Here is a 24939-nt window from a genome sequence, read left to right on the forward strand (position 1 = left end):
ACCTGGTTTAAAGATATTTGGTTTAATAGAGTTTTCATCAGTTCAAAGCAAAGTCAAAATGAAACATGGGTTACTATAAACTGCAAACTACTTAAAATAGAGATGATGGTACACTCAGTTACAAGCCTACTGTTCCATGAGCTATCTACTTGTCGAATGGCATCATTTGGCAGCAGAACAAGTTATTTACATCCTCACCTCATACCAGAACGGATTTAGAGCTGCTTAGAAGAAGACGTAAAACTTAGCAAGATCATGAAATTGATAAAGAAAATGGAGGAAAGGGAGGCAGGAACACTGATTGCCTTGGGGAATGGAAAACAAATATATCACTTAGGATTTGCTTGCTTTTAATGTGACTGGATGTGCCAGATACTATACTAGATGTTTGTATCTCTAAGATATAGCTGACAAAAATTGTATAATTTACGACTTTAATATACATTGATCAGTGCACTCAACTCTGGAAGACTAACGCATTTTAAACATTTTCCCCCCAAACCTGTTACTAGGTCTCAATGTTTTTGTAGTGTTTCGATTAAGACTGAATAGATTATAGACAAACTAAGTTGATTGTGAAAAGGAACATCTCTCAGTGAAAACAGTGGGTTTCTTGGAATATGTTTAACTTGAATCTAATTAAAACCTTAACAATTGTTGGCCACCGTTCTTGGAGGTAATCGAGGAGGCACAGAACGAGTCATTCCTCCTGTACTGTAAATACTGGTTTGAAACGCTTCCGGGAAATCGCCTGCTTTGCGGAAGCGCCCTCGGCCGGAGGGTCTGCGCGTGCGCCGGCGCGAGCGCGGTTCTGGCGGTTCGTCTCCCCGCTCTCGCCTCGCCTAGACGACTGCGCACGCGTGGCTGGTGAGTGGACGGCCGGGCGCGGAGGTGGGGCGGACCCCTCGCTGCTGAGGGGCTGTGGAGGCTGTTATGGGACGTTGCTGGGGAACGGCAGGGGAACAGGAGCCGGCGGGGCAGCCTGGTGTGCTGCGGGCCTCGTAGGGCGGTTCGGATACCGCGGGGCGTTAAACCCCCGGGCCGGGCAGCACGTGGAGGCCTCCCTCGCTTCCGAGCAGAAACGGGACTGGGCTTGCTGTTTCTTTGTGCACCCCTGGAGGTCCAATGAGTGCAGCTGGACAAGTGCCCGCCAGCACCCGCTGTTTGAGAACTTGGGAGGCAGGGCGCCTGCTACGTGGGGGTGTGTGGAGGGGAGCAGGTGGGCGCGGGCAACGCGGCTGCGCAGAGGGGCGGTAGCATCTCCGGGAGCGCGGGGCCCGCGCCGGGGCCGCTGAAGTACACGGGCCAGTGGGATCGGGCTTGGGGCCTCGCCAAGGTGGGGAACGCGGCGGGGGAGGCTGCTCCGAGGAGCCGCCGTGTGTCAGACCCGAGGGCGTCTGGGCGGGGGCTGCGGCTGCGTGCGGGTGCACATATCAGAACCTAACGCGTTTCGTTATGGTCTGCATTGCGCCGGATGTGCACTTTTCCTCAGTTTGTTTTAAGAAGGTAATTTAAAAAGGATAAGTAGAATGTTAGAAAACGAGAGGAAAGGGACTGTTTTCAGGCAGGGTAACTACATATGCAAAGATGAAAAGACAATTTTAAATTTTGGCCTTTTCTAGAAGTAAGTGGGATTAAGGGTAGAATCATACAGCAATATACAGAAAGTATTTAGAAAACATCGAGGCCATTGTCCGTTCACAGACGAGCGCAGGTACCTCCCCGACCTGCAGTTTACTGCGGGGTCTGCAGTGAATCCTGGGTTACTGATCTTTCCTCTGGATCCTACTGTCTTGACCTAAATTCCTTGTAGAAGGCGATATGATACTGTGTGAAACTGCACAGTGGTAGTTTCGCTTTAATAAATTTGATACATGGAAATGGAAGAATCGTGTACAGAGGCGAACCGCAGCCCGTTAGGAGCCTGCTGATCGCTGCCGACGCTGCGCATCAACGTGTTCACCCCTTTCCTCGTGCTGTCCCATCTCTGACCCTCACGCTTCATCCTTTCCTCTCCCTCAGGCCAAATTAAAATGCCACCTGCAGTTTCACTGCTTTCCTCTTCCCGCTCAGGGTCTTCACGCTGATCCCATGGCACTGAATGGCACTCATCTGGTAGATTATTTCTCTGTGTCTCCAAGGTAGGATTTCTCGGCCTCAGCACTACTGCCATTTGGGGCGGGGTAGATCTTTGTTGTGGAGGGTGGGCCTGCAAATTGCAGGAAGTTCAGCAGCATCCTGGCCTCTACCCACCCGACGCCAGTAGCCTCCCCGGTTAAGACAACCAGCAATGTCTCCGGTCCTTGTCAGATGTTCCCCTGTCAGAACCACGGGTCTAGAGTATGACCCGCATAAGGCCCAGGTTCAGTTCAGTAATATATCAGCACTTCCCAGCTCTTCGGGACTCGGCAATCTCTTTCACAGCAATTTCCTAAACGCGTTGAGAAATTTCAGTTTTGTTTTGTTTTGTTTTGTTTGGTGGCTGGCCAGGGTAGGGATCCAAACCTTTGACCTTGGTTTATAACATCACACTCTAACCAACTGAGCTAACTGGCCAGCCCTTAGAAAATTTAAAAATAATGAGGTTCATGTAATTTAATCTTTGGTAATGTTTATTTTGTAAACAGATTTCAACTTTTCCCTATTGAACAAGTGATGTACTTTTGAACTTACTTTAATAATGTAGGAAATAGTCCATGATTCCTAAAATTGCTCTCCCCATGCTCTCCACATGCTCCTCCATTGACCTTACTGTCAGATAACATTTCATTTATAGCCCCTCAGTCTTTCTCAGTTCAGTGTGCACACAAACTGATCTTTGAATTTCCAAGTGGAAATTCTACAGCCTATAGCTCCTGTTATGCTTTCCTGAAAATGTATTTTTTGTGCTCATTGCAGTAAACTAGAATTACTAATTCCAGGCATTCATATTGTTCTTTGGTGGGACTGCTACGGAAACACCTGTGTTGACTTAATAATTTTATTTTAATTCTAAATGTATAACCTGAAAAGTAGGTAATTCATCTCTCTTTTGACTCTTACTATAGAAGTAAATATATTCTCAACTTAATTGCAAACAAAACTATCAAATAATAAAATCCAAATTAAGTTTATTGTAAAAATTGCTTTGTTGCTGAGTTAGCAGACATCTTTTGAGATTAGTATTCCTAATCTACCTTGAACTGTGTGATGAATCAGTTCTTTTACCATTTGTTACAAATGCTATTTTCTGTGCCTTAAATGCCCTTTTCTCCTTTCTTTGCCTAAGTGAGAACTTATTCTTTAGATCCCAGCTTAAATATCACTTCTTTAGGGAAATCTTCCCTAGCAATCAGAGTCATGACAGCAGTCCAATCTAATGTCGATCTTCACTCAAAAAGCATTTTTCCAGTTTTTATTATTAAGGGTAATGTACACATAACATAATATTTGCCATCTTACCTATTTTTAAATGTATACTTCAGTAGTGTCAAGTACGTTCACATTGTTGGGCCAATAGCACCACCATCCGTTCATCTCCAGAACTCTCCATCTTGTGAAACGGAAGCGCTGCACCCGTCAGAGAACTCCCAGCTCTTCCCTCCCTCCAGTCCGTGGCAACTTTTTGTCCCCACTTTTTGTCTCCATGAATTTGACTACTTTTGGTGTCTCACATGAAGTATGACTCGCACGCAGTATTTGGTTTTTATGACTGGCTTATTTCGTTTAGCTTGATGCCCTTAAGGTTCATCCATGTCGTAGAATGTGTCAGAATTTCCTTCCTTTTGTGGGCTGAATAATATTCCATTGTATGTATATGCCACATTTTGCTTATCATTTATTATTTTAAATCATGTAGAAAACAAAAAGTGGAGTTACAAACATAAGTTACAATAATACTAGTTTTTATAATTAACCATGTGTTTACCTTTACTGAGATCGTTATTTCTTCATATGGCTTAAAGTTACTGTCTAGTGTTTTTTCATTCCAACTTGTAATACTCCCTTCAGCATTTCTTGTAGGACAGAACTTCCTAATCTTTTGTTTATCTGGGAATATAATATTCCCTCACTTTTCTCCCTCACTTTTGAAGGACAGTTTGCCAGATGTAGGATTTTGGGTTGGTTTGTTTTTGTTTTTTCTTTCATCACTTTAAGTAAATCAGCCCACTGGCTTCTGGCCTCCGAAGTTTCTGATGAGAAATCTGATGATAATGTTATCAAGCATTTCTTGTATGTGACAAGTCATGTCTTCTGCTGCTTTCAAGATTATCTATTTCTCTTTGGCTTTTGACAGTTGGGGTATGTGTCTCTGTTTCTCTTTAATTTCATTCTACTAGGAGTTTGTTGAGATTTGTGGACGTTTATAGTAATGTCTTTCACCAAATTTGGGAAGGTTTTGGCCATTATTTGTTCACATAATCTTTCTGTCCCTTTCTCTCTCTCTCTGTCAGTGCATATGTTGGTTCACTTGATGGTGTCCCACAGGTCCCTCAGCCTCTGTTCACTTTTCTTCAGTCTTTTTCTTTCTGTTCTTCATACTTAATAATTTCAATTGTCCTGTATTCAAATTTGCTCTTTTTTTTCTGCCTGCTCAAATCTGTTTTTAATTCCTCTAGTGAATTTTTCACTTCATTTATTATACTTTTCAACTCCAAAATTTTTATATGGTTTCTTTTTATATATTCTTTCCCTTTATTTATATTTGCACTTTGTTCATACATCATTTTCTTGACTTTCTCCATATCTAACTTTAGTTCTCTGAGCATCTTTAAGACAGTTGTCATAACGTCTTTGACTAGCAGGTCCACCATCTGATCTTTCTCAGGGAAGGTTTCTCTTGATTCATTTCTTTCCTTTGAATGGGTTATATATTCCTGTTTCTTTATATGCCTTGTCATTTTTTTGTTGAAAATTATACTTTTGAGTATAATAACATGGTAGCTGAAAGCCAGATTCTGCCCCCTCCCCAGGGTTTGCTGGGTTTTTGCTGTTGCTGTTGTATTTTTTGGTTTTTTGTAGGCTGCCTATTGCCAAAGATCAGCCTGAGTTGTAAACTTATGGTCTTCTTAGGTCTTTTCTGAGCCTACACCTTTCCCTGGGCATGTGTGGTGACTTTCTAAATTCCCGTATATTTGCAGTGGCTTTTGAATGTCCAGTCCTTAAATGTCTGGCCCCCAAAAGGGGGGAAAAAATGAAAGCAGGTGGTAAAAGGTGCTCTGGCCCTTTAAATCACTTGGCAGTCACTTTAGCTGGAGGAAAAGGGGCTTGCAACAATGGCTACCACCCCTGTGTCTGCAGCTGCACAATTAGAAGCAGCAGTCAGAACACAGATTAGGAAAATACTTGAGGAAGGACAGGGTCCTTATTGCCCACCCTGGCTCCTGTAAGTTTCATGCATGCTGCTCCTGGAACACATGCACAACTAAGCTGTCCCTGGAACTGTTTTGTGTTTTCTTAGATTTTATATTTGTCTATTTGGCATCCATTATTTACAATTCCAAACTAATTGCCAAAGGTGGTTACATCTTCCCTTTAAGCTATTTCTCACAGGCATGCAAAAGTAGTATCACAAACTTCCCAATTGTAAACTATAGAATGTGTGTTTTTGCTTCCTGCCCAGTAGGGAATGTGTCCACCTAGTTCCTTTCCACTACCTGAGCCATAAAGGCATTGTCCCAGTTCCTCTCTCTCTGTGCTTCTTGGTCTCTGCTTGTGACAAGGTCTCATGTGGCCCCAGAGTGGCATGCCCCGCCTTTCATTTCTAGGGGAACTATGAGTAAAAATTAAAATTTTCTTTTCATTAAAAAAAGATATGGAGGTGGCATTGACACCTCCATATCCTCACATCAGTCACCTTCACAAGTTTTAAGACCCAGGCACGAAACAGGAACACAGGCACAGCTGTTTGCCCTGGGGCCGGAGGGTGGAGGATAGGTGGTCTCTGCTGAGCTAAGAACAGAAATTGACTGAAATCAATCACAGTCAACTATCCAAGGCTTCCAGTAGACTCTAGAGTTCCAAAATAGTTACGTGAAACACATTCTGCCAAAACAGTAATCTAGGTGGGGAGATAGGTTCCCGTTGCTTCAATCTCACCATCTTCCCAGAATCCTCTCCTCTAATAATTTTTATGCACTCTCTCACCATTCATTCCCATGGATGCCACTTGGACACTGTCAATCTCCAAAACAGTCTCACCTCTTTCTGACTACTTTGTTTTCAGGCCATAAACTGATGGATATGCTACATGGGTGTTTCACCACATTACTGATTAAAATTTATAAAGTGATTACTGTATTTTATCTAATGTGAAATGCTGTGATTTGTAAGGATGTACCATCACTTTAGGAAAACATACTGACAAATTTATATACCATCATTTTAAAGTTACATCCTAATTTTAGAATTGTTAAAATGAGAAAAAAAGTATATCTTGGAATCTGAGAATATGATGTATGCAACAAGTAAGTCAAAGCCAAAATTAAATCCTGCTCACTGATGGCGGCATTCATCATGCTTGGCAAATTTCCTATCAAACTTCATATTACCTTTAAGTTATTGATTTCCTGTGGTCCAGTTTCACTCATTCCCTTTTCTGCCCTGAACTTGTCAATTCACTGCTTTCTGTAAAGTGAACAACCATTAAGAAGGTACTAAAGTAACTTGTCTAGTAGTTATCAGGGGTACCATATTGCCAATAATATACTGCAACCTCAGATTGTAACAATGGGTAACATTTGTGTTCCTACTATGTGCCAAGGACTACTATAGGCAATCTGTAGCCGCTAACCCATTCAATTCACAATAACTCAATGAAGGTTAGAAAATGGAGGCACAGAGAGATTGAATACTTGCTCAAAGCCATGATTCTTAAACCTGGGTAATTTGGCTCCAGTGTCCATGCTCTTAATACTATATCATACTGCTTTTCTGAAAATCGAAATGACAGTAGAAATGCTTTTCCACAGTAATATCAAAAAAAGCAATATCATCTGCTCTAGGTATGAGTCCTTTAAATGATTTATTCTGATAAATTACTACGTGGAACATCTACATCGTGAGATGAAGGAGTGTGCACATTACAAATAGGTAGCAATGGGATTCTTCAGATATTTAAAACTACAATCCCATGAGTTTTGCATCGTGACACGTGACCTAGTACACACACATGTGCATGTGCATATCTATTTATGCTAAGACAAGCTTCATAAAGCAATACTTAAATCTGCTACTAGCCATATACTCTGATACATTCTGTTTTTTTTAAATGCTGATGTTGTCCTACTACATTGATTTCATAACATTCATGAGGATTAATCTATAGTGTAAAAAAGACAGAAAAACAGATGAGTTTTACTTACTTGTTCCATGAGATTTATTCTAAGTTCTTTAAAAGATTTTAGTACTCTGATAAGGCATCCAATTGTTTGGAAGCCATTTCAGGCAATTTTTATTTACAGAATCTAATCCAAAGGTCTCTCCTGATATGTAATAAACAACAATTATTAAATACAGAATATATGTAAAACAGTTATATTAAAAGTTTAAGGATAACAAAACAGGAACATTTGTGTATGTACCACCACCTTAATAAAGAGAACATTACCAAGACTGTGTATTCCACTCCAAGCCTCACTCCCAGAGGTAATCACTATCTTTAATCTTGAGTTATTCATTCACTTGCTTTTATCAGCATGTTCTTGGACTTTATTTAAATGGAATCATTCATACTGTATGTATTCTCAATGTGACTTTTTGACTTAAATGTTCCTGAGATTCATCCTTGTTAGTACGTATACCTGTAGTTAATTCTTTTGTCACTGTTGTAGACTTCCACTTGGAATAATATGGAGTAAGTTTTCCCTTTCATCTAACTAAAAAGCCAGACAAAACATTTGAGAAAACAAAGTTATTCAAGATATTGTACACTAGGCAACAAAGGGCAGTGATCCTTGAGAGAGGGAACAAACCAACTGAGTCTGATTGTCCCATTTTATTGCCTTGAGAAAGTTTCCAGAAGGCTGTGCACAGAGAGGGAACCCAGGGAGAATCCAACAGACTCCCTGAGTTGACGTGTTGCTGAGAATCTGGGTAGGCCAACATGGCTACAGTGCAAGGCAGAGTACCAGAAAGAAGAGTGCTGCATGGGGAAAGAACTCCAGAAATCTGCAGAGGTGCATCTTTAAGAAATTAACTGAAGCTAGGGAAAGAAACACGTAAAAGGTTTTAAAAGAACAGTATCAGAACTCATTCAAGACCAAGAGTAGTGCCTGTTTCCCCTAGCTACACTGGAGAAACCTATAATTCATGGGGTATTGGATAGAGTACTTAGAAGGGTTTTGCCTCAAGTAGTGGGGAGTAATTAGTGCTAGACTAAATGCTGCTTGACCCTTGCCTAACAGTCTTAAAAGTAAGATCTGAAAGGATCAAATTGTTTCCAAGTAACTTAACTGTGTCCCAATACAAATCTCAAGAATATCTGTAGGAATACAAAAATATTTGGCATCCAACAAGTTAAAATTGACAGTGTCTGACATTCAGTTAAAAAAAAAATTGCTAGGCATGTAAAGAAGCAAGAAAGTACAACCCATAATGAGAAAGTCAGTCAATTGAAACTGACCCAGAACAGACATGTTAGTAAACAAGAACAATAAAATAGTTAAAATTTTATTTTCTGCATTCAAAAAGGTAAAGGAAAGATTGAACATATTACATGAAAATATGATAGGGTAAAAAAAGGCTCAAATCCAACTTGTGGAGATGAAAACTACAATGAGATGAAAATTACAATGGATGGATTAACAGCAGATTAAATACTGAAGAATAAAAGATTAGTAAACTTGACAAATGGAATACAAAGAGAAAAGAAGTTAAAAATGAAGAAAACATCAGAGATGTGGGACAATTTCAAGGTATCTAATTACAATTACAAGGGTACTTCAAAAATTTCATGGGAAGATCATATTTTTTAATTCTGTTTTGCCACAAACTTTCTGAAGTACCTTCATATGTGTAATTAGCTTCATATGTGCTTCCTGAAAAGGAAGCACAGCAGAAAAATATTTAAGAAATAATGGCCAAAATTTTTCCAAATTTGATGAAAAACTATAAACCCACAGATCCAAGAAGTTCAATAAACCCAAAGTACAAGAAACACGTAGAAAACTACACCAAGGCACGTCATAATCAAATGCTTCCAAAGAGAAAAATCTTAAAAGCCACTAGGAAAGAAAGACACAAGGAACAAAAATAAGGATGACAGCAGATTTTATATCAGAAACAATGCAGCAAATAGACAGTGAAGGAGTATCTTTAAAGCACTGAAAGAAAAAAACTGTTAACTTTAAATTCTTTGCCCAAAGTGAAATAGACATTTTCAGACACACAAAAGCTGAGAGAATGCATCACCAGCAGAACTGCACTACAAGGAATGTTAAAGGAATTCATTCAGGCAGAAGGAAAATGATACCAGATGGAAATATTAATGTTAAACATAATGAAAAGCACTAAAAATGTTTACTATGTATGAAAATATATAATATTTTAAAATTCAACAATGTAGTATGGAGTTTATAACAAATGTAAAAGTATGTATGATAACACAAAGCTTGGAGGAGAGGAATGGATGCATATATACCATTGTGAGTTTCATAAAGTGGCATTGTCCATTTGTCTTTTGGTATAAATGAAATTTTAAAAAGTGTTCAAGTAACATACAGGAAAGCTAAAAAGGGAAACATGAATGAAAAACAGAAGGAATGAATAGAAAGCAAATAATAAAACAGCAGACTTAAGCACAATATACCAATAATAACATTAAACATAAAAGGTTTAACATAAATACACCAATTAAAAAACAGAGCTTAGCAGAGTGGATTTTTTGTTTTTAAACCTAACTGCCATCTATAAGAAATTCACTTCAAAAGTAATGATATATATAGGTTAAAAGTAAAAGGGGAAAATATAGATCATACAAACTTTTTTTTTTTAAAGATGATCGGTAAAGGGATCTTAACCCTTGACTTGGTGTTGTCAGCACCACACTCTCCCAAATGAATGAACTGGCCATCCCTATATAGGGATCCGAACCCGTGGTCTTGATGTTATCAGCACGACAGTCTCCCAAGTGAGCCACCGGCTGGCCCTAACATTTTTTTTAAAAAGGCATGAGCACATAAATATAAGAGCAAAGAAATACCAGCAACAAAGAAACATTTTACATAATGATAAAAAGGGTTAATTCATCAAGAACACATAGCAATTTTAAATGTGTATGCACCAAACAATAGTGGTTTAAATTACATGAAGCAAGAAGTAAAAACTGATAGAACTAAAAGAAGAAATAGACAAATCCACAATTATAGCTGGGGACTTTTTCTCTCAGAACTACCAGGTGGAAAATAGCAAGGGTATAGAAGAACTTCACATCATCAACCAAAAGGATCTATTCAGATCTCCAGAACACCTCAATCAACAACTGCAGAATACACATTCTTTCCAAGCATCCATGGAACATTCGCCAATCCTGGGTCATAACACAAACTTCAACACTTATAGAAGAGATGGAAACAGATCACAGGGAAATCTCCAAACAATTGGAAATTAAACAGCATGGTTCTAAGTAATCTATGGGTCAAACAGAAATTCTCAAGAGAAATTTAAAAATACATTGAACTGAATGAAAATGAGGGGAGACATATAAATTTAGAGGAATGTCTCTAAAAGGGAAATTTACAGCACTAAATACTTATGTTAGAAAGAAGAAAGTTTTCAAATCAATATTCTAAACTCCCACCTCAAAAAAAGTAAAGAACAAAATAAATGCAAAGAAAGCAGAAGGAAAAAATAAAGAGCAGACATAAATGAAACTGAAAGTAAAAATAAAGTCAATGATGCAAAAACTGATTCTTTGAAAAGATAAATAAAATTGAGAAACAGCTTGTAAGACTAAGAAAGAAAAGAGAGGAGACACAAATTACTGACATTAGGAGTGAAATGGAATATCACTATAGCTCCTAAAGACACTAAAAACATAATAAAGGGTTATTACAAAAACTGCTATATGCATGAATTTAACAATTTAGATGAAATGGACCAATTCTTTGGAAACTATAAACTACCAAAATTCACCCAATATGGAATAGATAATATAAGTATTAGAGAAAATGAATTTGTAGTTGAAGACCTTCCATAAAAGAAACTTTCAGATCTTAGATGGTCTATTATTCTTCTAGGGCTGCTATAACAAAATACCACAGACTGGATGGCTCAAACAGCAGTGATCTGTTTCTCATCGTTCTGGTGACTGGGAAGTCCCAAATTCATGGTGCCGGCTGACTCAGTTCTTGGTGAGGGCTTTCTCTCTGGCTTGGCTGACCACTGGGTCCTCACAAAGCAGAGAGTGAGCAAGCTCTGGTGTCTCTTCCTCTTCTTACAAGGGCAACGGCCTTACCAGATTAGGGCCCCACCTCATGCCCTCATTTCACCTTTACCTTCTCGCAGGCTCTGTATTATATCCAAATACAATTACATTGGCAGTGAAGACTTCAATGTGTGAATTTGAGGGGGACAAAATCGAGTCCCCAGCAGACGATTTCACTGGGAAATTTTACCTGATGCTTAAAGAATTAGCACCAATTCTACACAATGTCTTCCAGAAAATAGGAGACATATCCAGTTCATTTGATGAGACCAGTGATACCAAAACCTGATTCCATGATACCAAAATCAAAGACAGTACAAAAGACAGAAAATTACAGACCAATATCCCTTATGAATGTAAGTGCAGAAATCTGCAACAAAATAAAAGAATCCAGCAATATATAAAAAAATTATATACCACAATCAAGTGGGACTTATCCCAGGAATGCAAGACTGGTTCAATAGTAGAAAATCAATTTAGTTCATCATATCAATAGGCTAAAGAAAAATCACATGGCTATGTAAATTGATATGAAAAGGTGTATTTGAAAATTTAACACCCATTTACCCAACTCTTAGCAAACAACTAATAAAGGGGAACTTCCTCAACCTGATAAAGAACATCTGCAAAACGCCTACAGCCAACATCATACCTAATGGTGAAAGATGATGTTTTACCCTAAAATCTGGAACAAGTGTAAGATGTCTGCTCTCATGACTCTTATTCCACATAGAACTAGAAGTTCTAGCCAATACAATAAGGCAAGAAAAGGACATAAATGGCATCTATATTGGAAGGGAAGAAATAAAACTTTCTGTTTACAGAGGCATGGTTTTCTAAGCATAAAATCCCAAGGAATCTATAAAGAAACTCCTATGTTCAACATCATTACAGAATAGATCAAAACAAAAGTCTTGCTGGCTGGTTGATTCAGCTGGTTAGATCACGGTGTTATAACACCAACGTCAAGGGTTCAGTTCCCCATACTGGCCAGCTGACAAAAAACAAACACACCCACACACAAATCAGTAGTATTTCTCTATGCTAACATTTAACATGGTGAAACAGAAATTTAAAACTACTTACAGTTGCTTATCTACAATGAAATAGTTGGGTATAAATCTAACAAAACATGCACAGGGCCTGTGTACTGATTATAAAAGACTGATAAAATAAGTCAAAAAACTTAATAAATGGAGAGGTGTACCAGGTTGTATGGATTAGAAGGCTCAACATAATAAGGATGTCAATTCTCCCTAAATCAATACAGGTTTAACACAATTCTTATCAAATTTCCAGGAATATTTTTTTGTAGCTGTAAGTAAGTTTATTCTAAACTTTACATGAAAAGACAAAGGAATTAGAATAAAACAGTTTTGAAAAATAATAAAATAGGAAGTATGGTGCTACTTGATTTTAAGACTTAACATTGACTACAATAATCAAGAATGTGATATTTTCAGAGAAGTAGACACATAGATCAATGGGACAGAATAGAGAACCCAGAAATAGACCCACATAAATATGCCCAACTGATTTTTAACAGAGGTGAAACTATAATTCAAAAAATGGCCTCAACAAATGATGCTGGAGCATTCTAACATCCATAGACAAGACAAAAAAGAAAAAAAGAACCTGACCTAAAATTTACACTGTGTAAAAATTAACTAATTCAAAATGTATCATAGATTTAAATATAAAATGTAAAACTCTAAAACATCTAGAAGAAATTTTACATAAAAGTTCTTTGGGACTAGGGCTTGGTGAATCCTTCTTAAACGGCACCAAAAAGCAAGATCCGTGAAAGAAAACATTGATATGTTGAACTTCACTAAAATTAAAAACTTTTGCTCTGCAAAAGACCCTGTGAAGAGGCTGAAAAGACAAGATTGGGAGAAAATATTTGCAAGCTAACTGACAAAGTACTCATAGCTAGAATATGTATAAAACTGCATAAAAACATCTCAAAACTCAAACTCAAAGAGTAAAAACGGATGGCAAATCACATATGAAAACATATTCAACATCATTAAGTACTCAGGAAATGCAAATTAAAACTATCATGAGATAGAATCACACACCTATTGAAACAACTAATGAATACCAAAGAAACTTGATCTCTGATATGTTGCTGGTAGGAATGTAGAACTGTAGGTGCTCAAGAAAAAGGCTTGGCAGTTTCTTAGAAAACTAAACATAGAACCATTCACAAAACACCACATATTGTACAATTCCATTTGTGTATAGAATGTTATGTGCAGATTAACCAAATGTACAGAGAAAGAAAGTAGATCAGGGGTAGCCTGGGGCTCAGTGTGGGTGGGGAAACAGGAATTAACTACTAGGGAGTACAGGGTTTCTTTCGGATGAGATGAAAATGTTCTAAAATTTGATTATAGCGATGGTTGCACAACTCTGAATATACTAAAAGTCATTGAATCATACACTTTAAATGGATAACTGTATGGTATATGAATTATATCTTAGTAAAGGTGTTTTTAAATTTGCACATTTTACTTAAATAGACATTCTAAAACAATCTACATGATTGCAAAGGGGATCCTGACCTCACTGGCCATAGTGAAGCTCATATTACAGGAATTCAGTTCTTAATTTGATGAGATGGTCTTTTATGTCATCATTATGAAATAAATTATTTTGATGTTCTCAAAATAAACACTCTTATCATAAAATCCAGCATCATTACTCCTAAGCATTTATCCCAGAGAAATAGAAATTTATGTCCACACAAAAACCTACACACAAATGTTTGTTCACAGCAGCGCTATTTTTAATAGCTAAAACTGGAAACAACCCACATGTGGTTGGTGGGTGAATGGTTAAACAAAAGTGCAGCCATATCATGGATTACTCAGCAATAAAAAGAATGGACTGTTGATACAGTAATTGGGATGAATTTTGAACTATGCTGAGTGAAAGAGGCTAATCTTTGATTACATAATGTATGATTCCATTTATATAAAATTCTCGAAGTGACAAAATTATTGAAATGGAACAGATTAGTGCTTTCCAGGAGATAGGAATGGAGGGTGAGGTGGAGAGGGCAGGCACAACACTGAGGGGTAGTTCAAGGAAACTCCGGGGTGCTGGAATGTTCTGTATCTTCTCTGTGGCAGCGGTTTCAGGAATCTGCACATGTGATAGCATCACACAGAACTACACACACACAGAGGAGTGCGTGTAAAACTAGTGAACTCTGATGAGCTCTGTGGATTGTTCAGTGTCACTTTCCTGGTTTTGACATTGTGCTGTAGTTACCTAAGTGGTTACTATTGGGGGAAAATAGGACAAGGATACGTGGGACCTTTGTGTATTATTTTGGCAACTCTGTGAACCTATAATTATTTCAAAATAGAAAGTTTAGGAATAAGAATTGGGACAGAAAGTAGAAATATTTATGTAGAAATAATATATGTCCAAATTATTTCTTTCCAAAGGTTATGCCAATTTAAATTGTTACCTAAATTAGAGAGTATACCAATTCTCATCAGCATGAAGTATTTCCGTTAATCTGATTTACTTGTTTTATCTGTCTACTCTTATTTTGACCATCTGTTTCCTATACTGAAGATATTACAAGTTAGCTAAAATACTGATGAATGGTTTAGAAGCCATGATTTGTCGGATGTTTATATAAATAAAACTTTAATTCAGAAAAAAACCCTGTACGCAGATGTTCATAGTAGCTTCATTCATAATAGCTAAAAATTGGTAACAGTCCTTCAATGGATGAATGGTTAAATGAATTTTAGAACCAGCATGTCAATTTCTATTAACTAACTATCAAAGCCTGCTTGGGATTATGCAGAATCTATTCATCAATTTGGAGGGAATTGACGCCTTAATAATACTGGTTCTTCCAGTTCATGAACATGGTGTATCTTTCTTTTTATTTAGATTTTCTTTAATTTCTTTTTAGCAGTGCTTTGTAGTTTTCAGTATAGAGATTATGCTAAATCTTTGTTAAATATTCCAAAATATTTTTACATGATTTTATGTGGAATTACTTTAAATTTCATTTCCATTTATTTGCTGCTAAAATACAGATATGCAGTTAATTTTCCTATATTGACCTTTGTGGGAAAACACACACACACACAAGCAAAGTGCTTTTCCCTATAGTCTTAGCAACAACTATCAACACAGACCGACTTTTGTGACCAAATGTATGGAGATTTCTCCCCACCAACAAGCAAGTAACCAATTCTGCAGCAGATACCAGGCGGGGGTCCTCCAATTGAATTCTGACACAATCCATCTGGAGATAGTGACTGATCCCACAGGTTAAGGGCTCAGTCCCCAAGACTGTCCCCCCGCCCCACTTCTGATCCCAGTCACAAGCTACACGTTATTTTACCTGGGTTTCTGACCAACTGGCTATAAATTGAGGTTCCTGTACCCCTCCTTGGGTTTGATTGATTTGCTGAGCAGGTCACAGAATTCAGGGAAACACGTTTACCTGTTTATTATAAAGGATTTTTTTAAAAAAATTTTCTTTGAGTCAAAATTGATTATACATATTTTTGGGGTTCAACATTAAGATATGTTGATCAAATCAATATTACTAGCATATATATAGTTACAATCATAATTATTCTTTATGACCCTTGTCCAATCTCTACCCATTCCCCTCTCCCTCCCCCCTCCCGCCTCTAATTACCCTTATTATAAAGGATATTTTAAAGGATACAAATAAACAGCCAGATGAAGTGATACAGAGGGACAGGTCTGGCAGGATCCCAAGCTGAGGAGCTTCTGTCTCCGTGGAGTTGGGGTGTGCCACCCTTCCGGCATATAGAAGTGAAAACCCCCACGTGTTTGCTACCCAGAAGCTCTTTGAACCTAGGCCTCCTGGATTTTTATGGAAGCTTTATTATATAGTCATGATTGATTAAACCATTGGCCTGTGGTGATCAACTCAACCTTCAGCCCCTTGCCCCTCGTGGGAGGTTGGGGGTTGGAATTGCCTTGGTCTTTCTGGTGACCGGCCCCCTTCCTGAAGCTTCCTCAGGGCTGCCAGCCATCATTAGTATATGGAATGACTTATCACTTTGGAGAGTCTAAGGATTTTAGGAGTTGTGTGACAGTAGACAAAGACAAAATATACATTTTCACAATATCACAACCTTATACTCTGAAACTTTGATAAACTCACATATTAGTTTTAGTAGTTTTTGTTCTTGTTGAGGTTGGTGATGCTTCCTTAGGAATTTTTTAAAAGTTAATTTTAGAATAGTTTTAGAATAACAAAAGAATTGCAAAGATAGCACAGAGTTCCTAGAAACCCCACATCCAGTTTTCCTGTTATAACATCTTATGTTAGTGGGGTACGTTTGCCACAATTAAGCAATGTTCATACATTATTAACCAAAGTCCATATTTTATTCCCATCTCCTTAGTTTTTACCTAATATCCCTTTTCTGTTACAAGATCCCATCCAGGATGCCATGTTATATTTAGTTGTCTTGTCCTGATAGGTTCCTCTTGGCTATGACAGTTTTTCAGACTGTCCTTGTTTTTTTTGTTTGTTTGTTTGTTTTGTTTTTTTGTGTGTGTCCTTTTTTGTGACCGTGCTCAGCCAGTGAACGAACCGGCCATCCCTATATAGGATCCGAACCGCAGCGGAAGGGATGCTGCGCTCCCAGCGCCGCACTCTCCCGAGTGAGCCACGGGGTCGGCCCAGACTGCCCTTGTTTTTGATGACCTGACAGTTTGGATGAGTACTGGACTGATATTTTGTAGAATATCTCTCAATTCGGATTTGTCTTGTTTTTCTCCCGATGAGACCAGGGTTATGGGTTTTTTGGGTGGAAGACCATGGAGGTGAGGTGCCATTGTCCCACAACATATAAGGGCATAATTAACATGTAATTGTCAACAGTACTTATCACCACTGACATTGACCTTGATCACTTGGATGAGGATAGTTTTTCCTTACAGTTTTCTTGAATAATCATTCCTATGAATAGGGACAATTTCTTTATTCCAATGTTTATGCTGGTTTTTTTGTTGGTTTGTTTTTTAAAACCATTGTCTGGAAACACAGGACAATGTTAAATTAAGTATAATATTAGTTTTACGTTTTTTGTAGATGCCCTTTTTTGGATTGAAGAAGTTGCTTTCTATTCCTGGTTTGCTCAGTTTTTAATGTAAGTGTATGTTGACGTTTTTGTCAAATGCTTTTGCAATACCCATGCAAATGACTATATTGCTAGGGCTAGGGCTAACAGACTCCTCAAGTCCGTTGTACAGATTGAGTCACAAACCACACGCAGGTCCACGAGCTAGGTAATAGGAAAAGATCCTGGGAGCCGTGGGTAAAAAATTAATAGGCTTTATTCGGAGCTAGGAGCAGCTGCCCTAGTGGCCTCCCGGATCAGCCCGAGAAGCAGGGGTCGCGGTATGTATCAGAGCAATTAGTCCTTTATACTTAAGTCCATAACCCAGGACACCTGGGTGCTGATACGCAATTACATTAGATAATAACCAAGGAACACCTGGGTGCACATGGATATTTACATCAAATGCTCGGCAAGATTCCGAACATCTGAGGGGCCCTGACCATTTTCCTATATTTTCCCAACAACGATCATATGGCTTTTCTCTTTTATTCTGTTAAACCAGGTGTCAGCAAACTATTTCTGTAAAGGATCAGATAGTAAATATTTTTAGCTTACCAGAAAAGCAGCCATGGACAATACAAAAGATTATAGCTATTTTCCAACACAACTTTGTTTACAGAGACAAGCTGTAGGCCGACTTGTCCTGTGGGCCATAGTTTCCTGACCCCTATATTAAATCATGCTTGTATTCCTAAGATAAACTATAATTGGTCAAGATGTATTACATTTTTTATGTATTGTTGTATTCAGTTTGCTAATGTATTGTAAAGACTTTTCGTTCATGTCTGTAATTTTATTTTTTTAAATGGTTGACAAGTTTTCATGTCAGGTTTATGCTGGTTTCATAAACCAAGTTGGAAAGTATTCCTTTCTCTTCTGCTTTCTGGAAGCATTTACATAAAACTACTATCATTTCTTCTTTAAATGTTTGATAGAATTCACCAGTGGATCGTCTCAGCCTGGTGTTTTCTGTTTGGGGAGGGTTTTGGTAAAAATCCATCTATCTTTGATAGAGGGCTATATGCTTCCTTAACCGACATAGTTTAGTTTTATCTGTTTTTGAATTTGTGTAAATCTAGTCATATTGTGTTTCATTCATTCCCTTCCTAGATGGGCAACTGCTTGTTAATAGCGGGCTTATTTGCATTTCTAGATTAGTTTGTGTGACCAGATGTTTATTAGCAACCTTTTACACAGATAAGTCTTTGATGAAGGAAGAAAGGAAGGACAGTAGCAACGAGCTATTTGTACTGAGTGAAAATACATCGGGTTGTAATTGGTACATACAAAGTTTTTGTTGTTTGAAAGATCTCAGGTGGAATGGCTAGCTCTGATTTTGAAAAGGAGAAAAAGGCAGCATCTAGCCGACGCTTCTTACTTTGAAGGTCTGCTCGGCATCTTTGGAACACTCCTGGCAAGCTCGGGTCGTTTCCCGCGTCCTGCTCCCTGCTTTCCCAGCCTCCCTGCAGCAATGGCCCAGGCACAGGCCCTAGGCCGTCCATCAGAGGCAGCCATGCTGGCCTTCGAGGGGGAAGGGAGCAGCAGGAGGAAGCTCTTGAACAATCTTTACTGATTTTCAACACATCACTTACCGTAAAACATAGACATAATATTTTAAAAAGCAAATGGGATGCTGTTTTTTGCTCTTAGATAACTTTTAGTTGAGAAATGTATTTGGTACTTGTGTGGTAAGGAATTTGACCTCATCCAAAGAGAGGTCTGGCCTTTGTCCTGGCTCCTGGGTGAACGCTTGGAATTTTCCAAGTGACAGGAGTGTCTGTGTTACGGTGAGCCCCTCAGCCCACATCTGGTAGCTTATGCTGTGACACACAGAAGGCTCACTTTAGCCAGGTGGGCAGTCATTCCATCAGACACGCCTACACAATGAAACTTCAGTAAAAACTGGAGCCTGAAGCTTGGGTGAGCAAGCTTCCCGGGTTGGCGACACTCCATGCGTATTGTCACACTTTGCTGTCACGAGGGTAGAGTGCACTGTGGATGATGGAAGCTTCCAGTTTGGAGCCCTCGTAGACTCCTCTCTGTGTCTCTTCCTTTGGCTGTAGTGAAGGAAATAATCAAAATGAAGCAGGTTTCCCAAAACTCACTGCCTTGGGATAAGTTTCATGAACTCCATGTTGGCATCTTGTTCTTAAGATAAACAACGTATGTGGTTAGAACTGCTGATTTATTAATTAATGTATAACCTGCTGGTTCCAAATAAGACGTTTAGATACTGTTACGAGTAGCTGAAGCATGAGGCTTCAGGCTGCACGCAGACGCTTTTTGTTCCCATGTCGTGATCAGTAACCGGTGACTGAGTCTTGTGTTCGGTGAGAAGAAGACACCTGTACTCGGAACTCCTCCGTTTGGAAAGCTGCCTGTGAAGCTCCTTACGAAACACCCCTGCTCGCAGCAGGCTGCGCAGCCCTGGCCGCCTCCGCCGGCTTCTGCCTCCCTTCCCAGGCTGATCCTCAAGCCTGGCTTCTTTTCTTTCTTTCTTTTTTTGGCTTCTGGCTCAGGCTTGGCTTTCAGTAAACCTTTATACAATTATTTCTGCCTCAACAGCCGTGATTTCGGTCCACAGCTGCTTCTAATTTGTGTCCTTTCCCTGTAATAAATGTAACTGTGTGAGCATAATTGCTGTCAGTGAGTTCTGTGAGTCTTTCTAGCAAATTATTGAACATGCGTGTGGCTTGGGGACACCCCTGAAACTGCGACTGTTGTCAGGAGTCTGGGCAGATGTGGCCAGGCTGGAGGACTGTGCCTTAACCTCGCAGTTGGCAAACTCTGAATGGTACCCCAAGAAGTAATCATGCCTGGCCATCTGTTTCCACAAAACACCTTCCTTTTCTCTCTCGCTCCATTTTGCTCTCCCTCTTCCCTTTCTCCTCGTCCTCCCTTTTACTTTCATAGCTCTTTCTATACCCTCCTTTTTTATTGATCCCTCACATCTACCAAGAATGCCCATGAGCCTTAGTTCACCTGAACAGGGACATTCCAGCATAGAAAGATCTCTAATTCAGAGAATGTACTATGAAATGTCTGCATATGGCTATTGGGGTGCCAGAAGAAAGCAAAATGTCTTTAGATGTTTACAGTAAACATTTCCTTCTGTAAGGGACCATAAAAATGTGAAAACATCATCTGTAGAAACTACACCCATTTAAAGGAAAAGCTTGTATTTGTTGAACTATGCTTCAATAGACGCCCTCTGTAGGTGTTTGATCTCAGAAGTTTTAAATATGTACATTTCCTGTACAAACCTTATTTCAGTTTGGATCCTTGCTGTGAGATAAAGAATTGTTGTGTGATGGGAAAGGGAAACAAAATCCACACAACACATTCACTCTGTGACCTGCAGGTTATAGACAATTTGTGACATGAGCGACTCAGAAGGCGGGGAGACTCCCCAGCTTTCCGCACACACCTTAGCAGCACTCCAGGAGTTTTATGCAGAGCAGAAGCAACGAGTTGACCCAGGGGGGGACGATAAATACCACGTTGGAATCATAGAAGAGAACTGGGTAAGTAAATGCCTCCACGTCCCTCAGGAAGCACTGGCATGGAGCCTCTCCTGTGCCTTCATCGGTGTTTGTGCCCCATCTCATACCAAAATCTGTATCACCTGTCACTTGGGTTGATCAGAGAGCAGTCCGTGAACATTGTAGGACAGCGTAAGTGCAGAATTTCCTGGTTCTGTCAGATGGGGGGACGACACATCCTTATGTCCAGCACAGACTTGTGCTTCGTTCTTAGGTGGAGATACACCCTGTTGTTTTTATGGAGTCCAGTAATCCTGGTGGACAGAGAAAAAAACATTGCAGTAAATGGATGACTGAACTTGAATGTGTAATGAAAAACTGATGAGGAATTAAAACAAACAAACAAAAAAATGAGCTGAGGTTGAGGGAACCTCCTAACATAAGTTGGAACCTAGAAATTTAAGTTTTTTGAGGGAGATAGTCAAGAAACAGGCAAGATTTGAAGTTTGTCAGTCACTACCCCTTGATACATCACTTTGCAACTGGAAGGAAGATTTTGTATGCTTATCTTTTTAAAATTTTTTTTTAAACAGTCTTTTACATTTTGTGTCCTGTTTGGATCTCTGAGTTATATAAAAATTTCCTATTACCCTCTGTTTGAAACTGTGTGATAAAAAAAAAAGTTTCTCTCCATTTACGCTACATATTCTGAAGTGTTTTTCTCACTGTTTGCCTTCTTTATGTATTTTTACCTTCCAGCTTGACGATTCTGTAGGTAATATCAGAAAATTGAAGTACTGTGTTGTTTTTGAAGTGGTCTGTCTCTTCTTTTTTCCTTCTGCTTGATTTAAAAAATACTATGTACTTTCTTGCTGATTCTAAAAGTAACCTGTGGTTGTTGTCAAGAATATATAACAACATGAACAAAAAAATAAAAATTAGTCCGAATCTCACTAGTTAGAATTAACTACTTTTCTAATTTTGACACTTTGGTTTGTTTATAAAATTGAGGAAATCTCCCAGGAAGTAGAAAAAATGACAATTCTATGAAGTATAGGAAAGAAAATATTAGAAAACTGGGGGGCAAACTCAGGAGGCTCAACTTCAACTAATAGGAGTTCCAGAAAAGCAGAACAAAAAACAAAGAGGGAAGGACATCTTCAAAGAATAATATTAGAAATTTCCCAGAACCGAAGACTCATTAAGACACTTAATTATGACAATTGTGAAAATTCTGGATATGAGTGACAAAGATCCTAGAACCTTCTGTAGGAAAAGCAGTTCATGTGCAGTGTCTCAGGACTGCAAGTCACTGGCACTTTTCAATAGCTTTATTAGAAATTAGAAAAAAGTGGAGCAATGCCTTCAGTAATTGGAGTGGAAATTTTGTTCAGCCTTGAATTCTATACTCAGCTAAGCTATCAGTCAAGTGTGAGGATAAAATAAAAACATTTTAGACATGGCAAGCCTCACAACATTTCCCTCCCAGGCACTTCTTTGGAGCTGCAGGACGATCTACTCCAGCAAATGAGAAGTAAACTAAGAAAGAGGAAGACATGAGCTCCAGGGGACAGGAGATCCGAGGCGTGGAGTGGGAGAGGGCATCCCCAGGATGGCAGGGACACAGAGCCCTGGTGTGACAGCTGTGTGCAGCCTGTGGAGCACTTGGTCCCTGTCATCTCAGGAAGATGGCCTGTTCCAGGACAGAGAGCTTCAGGGGAAAAAAAATAATAGTGATACAGAATCTGATATGTAGGAAATTGTATTGAAAAGCTCGTAGAGGATGTTGGGAGAATTGGGGATAAGTACAAAGAAACCAGGCAAACAATACAATCACGCATGTATTAGCTCTAGAAAAAACAAAAGAGCATGGCACTGGAAAGGGACACAATCACAGCATGTTACTCGTTACTCAGCGCAGCAGTGAGCCCTGAGGACTCAGTCTAACTGTCCAAAGCTCAGGTCACCCTCATGGGGAGGGGGAAGGGAAGGGGAAGGGTGTGCGGGAGAGCAAAGTCCCCATCTATCATAACAAATCCATAATCTATAAAGTAGATTAATCAAGAGATAGCACTTATTATTTAGAGATACAAGGGTAAATGATCAAAGGAAGAGCCAAGAGTTGAAGATGTTGCTTCTGAGGCGTGGGGCTCAGTGGCCGGGAGACGTGGGACAGGAGACGGTCGTTCTTCACTGTGAGCCTGCAAGCGCTTTTGGCTTTGATTAGGAGTAGGAATTTTTATTTTTATGGAATGACATGAGGAGAGTCAAAATACATCGTTGTGCCCTGACATACGGTGCTGGAGTGAGGCCGAGGCCCCACCTGCTGCACACGCCGGGCCCCTCCTCCAGCTGTCGTAAGCAAAGAGACAGGGGTCAGAGCGTGGCATTTTTCTTGTAGCTAAGAATGGACAGACATAGACACAGACAGACAGACGTGTAGACACAGACACAGCGGCACAGACACAGAGACGTACTGACGGAGTCACAGAGACTTAGACACAAAGAGATAGACATGAATTCAGTGATACATATATCCAATTGTTTTTAGAAGCATCTTAAAACCTGGATTTAGGAGTAAATATTCAATAAATACCATGCAGGCATCCAGATGGGAAACATTTGAAACAATCCTGTTTTTCATTATATTCAGTAAATACTGATTTAAAGATTTGCTTGTATTTTCATTCCTACCATTTGTGATTTTGAATAAAACCTTATTCTAATTGTAGACATTTTGAAGGCTGTCTGGTTTTAGGTGATTTAGAGCCACTACACATTAGTAAAACCTTCCCGATAGCCTTTTGAAAGGTCAAGTATAGACAACAATGGATAAAACATTGCCCTTGCTCTCAAGCAAACTATTCTTAGAAATGCTGCTTGTTGTGGTGTGTGCTATGGGAACAAGAAGCAAGGACTCCTCACCCAGATTGTTGAGGAAAGCTGCCCAGAGAAAGTGACAGGTGTGAACTAAGTCCTGGAGTATCCTAGATTTGGAAAAAACTTCAGCCCTCATTCTCCATACACAAAAATAAAGTCCAGATGGATTAAAGAGCTAAGCATAAAAATAATAATAGTATTAAAATATAGGGTAGTTTATGATCTAAGGTAGGAAAACAAGTCACAAAGCTAAGAAGTCATAAACGAGAAGACTGATGAAAATGACAGTATAAAATTAGAAACTTATTGATACCAGAAGGTACCATAAACAAGGTTCAGAAACCAGAGAAAGCCAAGGAGAAAGTATCTGTTTCATGCATGAGAGCAAAGGAGGAACATCCAGATGTCTGTCCCACCACCAAACATTCCAGGAAACACACTGCAGGCAGAGCCAGGTCTCTTGTTGCCACAGGAGAGACTCAGGGACTGTGCGCTGAGGGAAGCCCGCAGGACAACGCAGGAGAGGGTGACAGGAAATGGTCTTGTGAATTGGGCTTATGTTAGGTGTTGGGCAGGTTCTGTCAGAAAGCCAGGCAATTCTGTGACTGGGCATCTTCATTGTCATCTAGGAGGCAGGAGGAATTGAATGGAACAAAAGCTGTCATTGGTAAAGCACCAGCAGGCCCTCATGTTAGCTGGGAAAGGGGGACACTTGGTCATTTTTGCGATTAGCACAGTGTTCTGGTTTTATCTGTGCTCAGACGTGATCATGGAGAGCTCATATTTTTGGCTTGCTCCATCACAGTCAGGAATAACTCTAATATTGGTGTTTTCTGAAATAGTTTCTGCTACGTAGAGAATACCTGGGCCTTGGTACTAGTTGTAAGCTAGGTTTGCATGACATCTGGCATTTTTCTTTTTCATAGAATATATAAAGAATTTTTACAAATCAATGAAAAAACAAACAACCCAACAAAAAAATAGGGAAGGCTAGGAACAACAATTCACAAAAGAAATAAAAATGAATAAT

The 24939-nt window shown here is 39.2% G+C and overlaps 1 protein-coding gene across 3 annotated transcripts in view; it reads left to right on the forward strand.

The window, feature by feature from the left end:
- The first annotated feature begins 814 nt into the window (after positions 1–814).
- EEF1AKMT1 (EEF1A lysine methyltransferase 1) overlaps positions 815–24939 on the forward strand; it is a 32610-nt gene continuing 8485 nt past the window's right edge. The window contains exons 1-2 of one of the 3 annotated variants that reach the window (XM_063103270.1): positions 815–867; positions 20909–21071. In XM_063103270.1, coding sequence (XP_062959340.1) covers positions 20928–21071 — 144 coding nt within the window. In that variant the 5' untranslated portion in view covers positions 815–867; positions 20909–20927. Of the gene's footprint in view, positions 868–1394; positions 2142–17520; positions 17575–20908; positions 21072–24939 lie in introns of those variants that run through there. The other 2 variants (XM_063103269.1, XM_063103271.1) reach the window with 2 other exon arrangements.

Source organism: Cynocephalus volans, chromosome 7 (assembly GCF_027409185.1).
Source record: "Cynocephalus volans isolate mCynVol1 chromosome 7, mCynVol1.pri, whole genome shotgun sequence".
Classification (NCBI taxonomy): domain Eukaryota; kingdom Metazoa; phylum Chordata; class Mammalia; order Dermoptera; family Cynocephalidae; genus Cynocephalus; species Cynocephalus volans.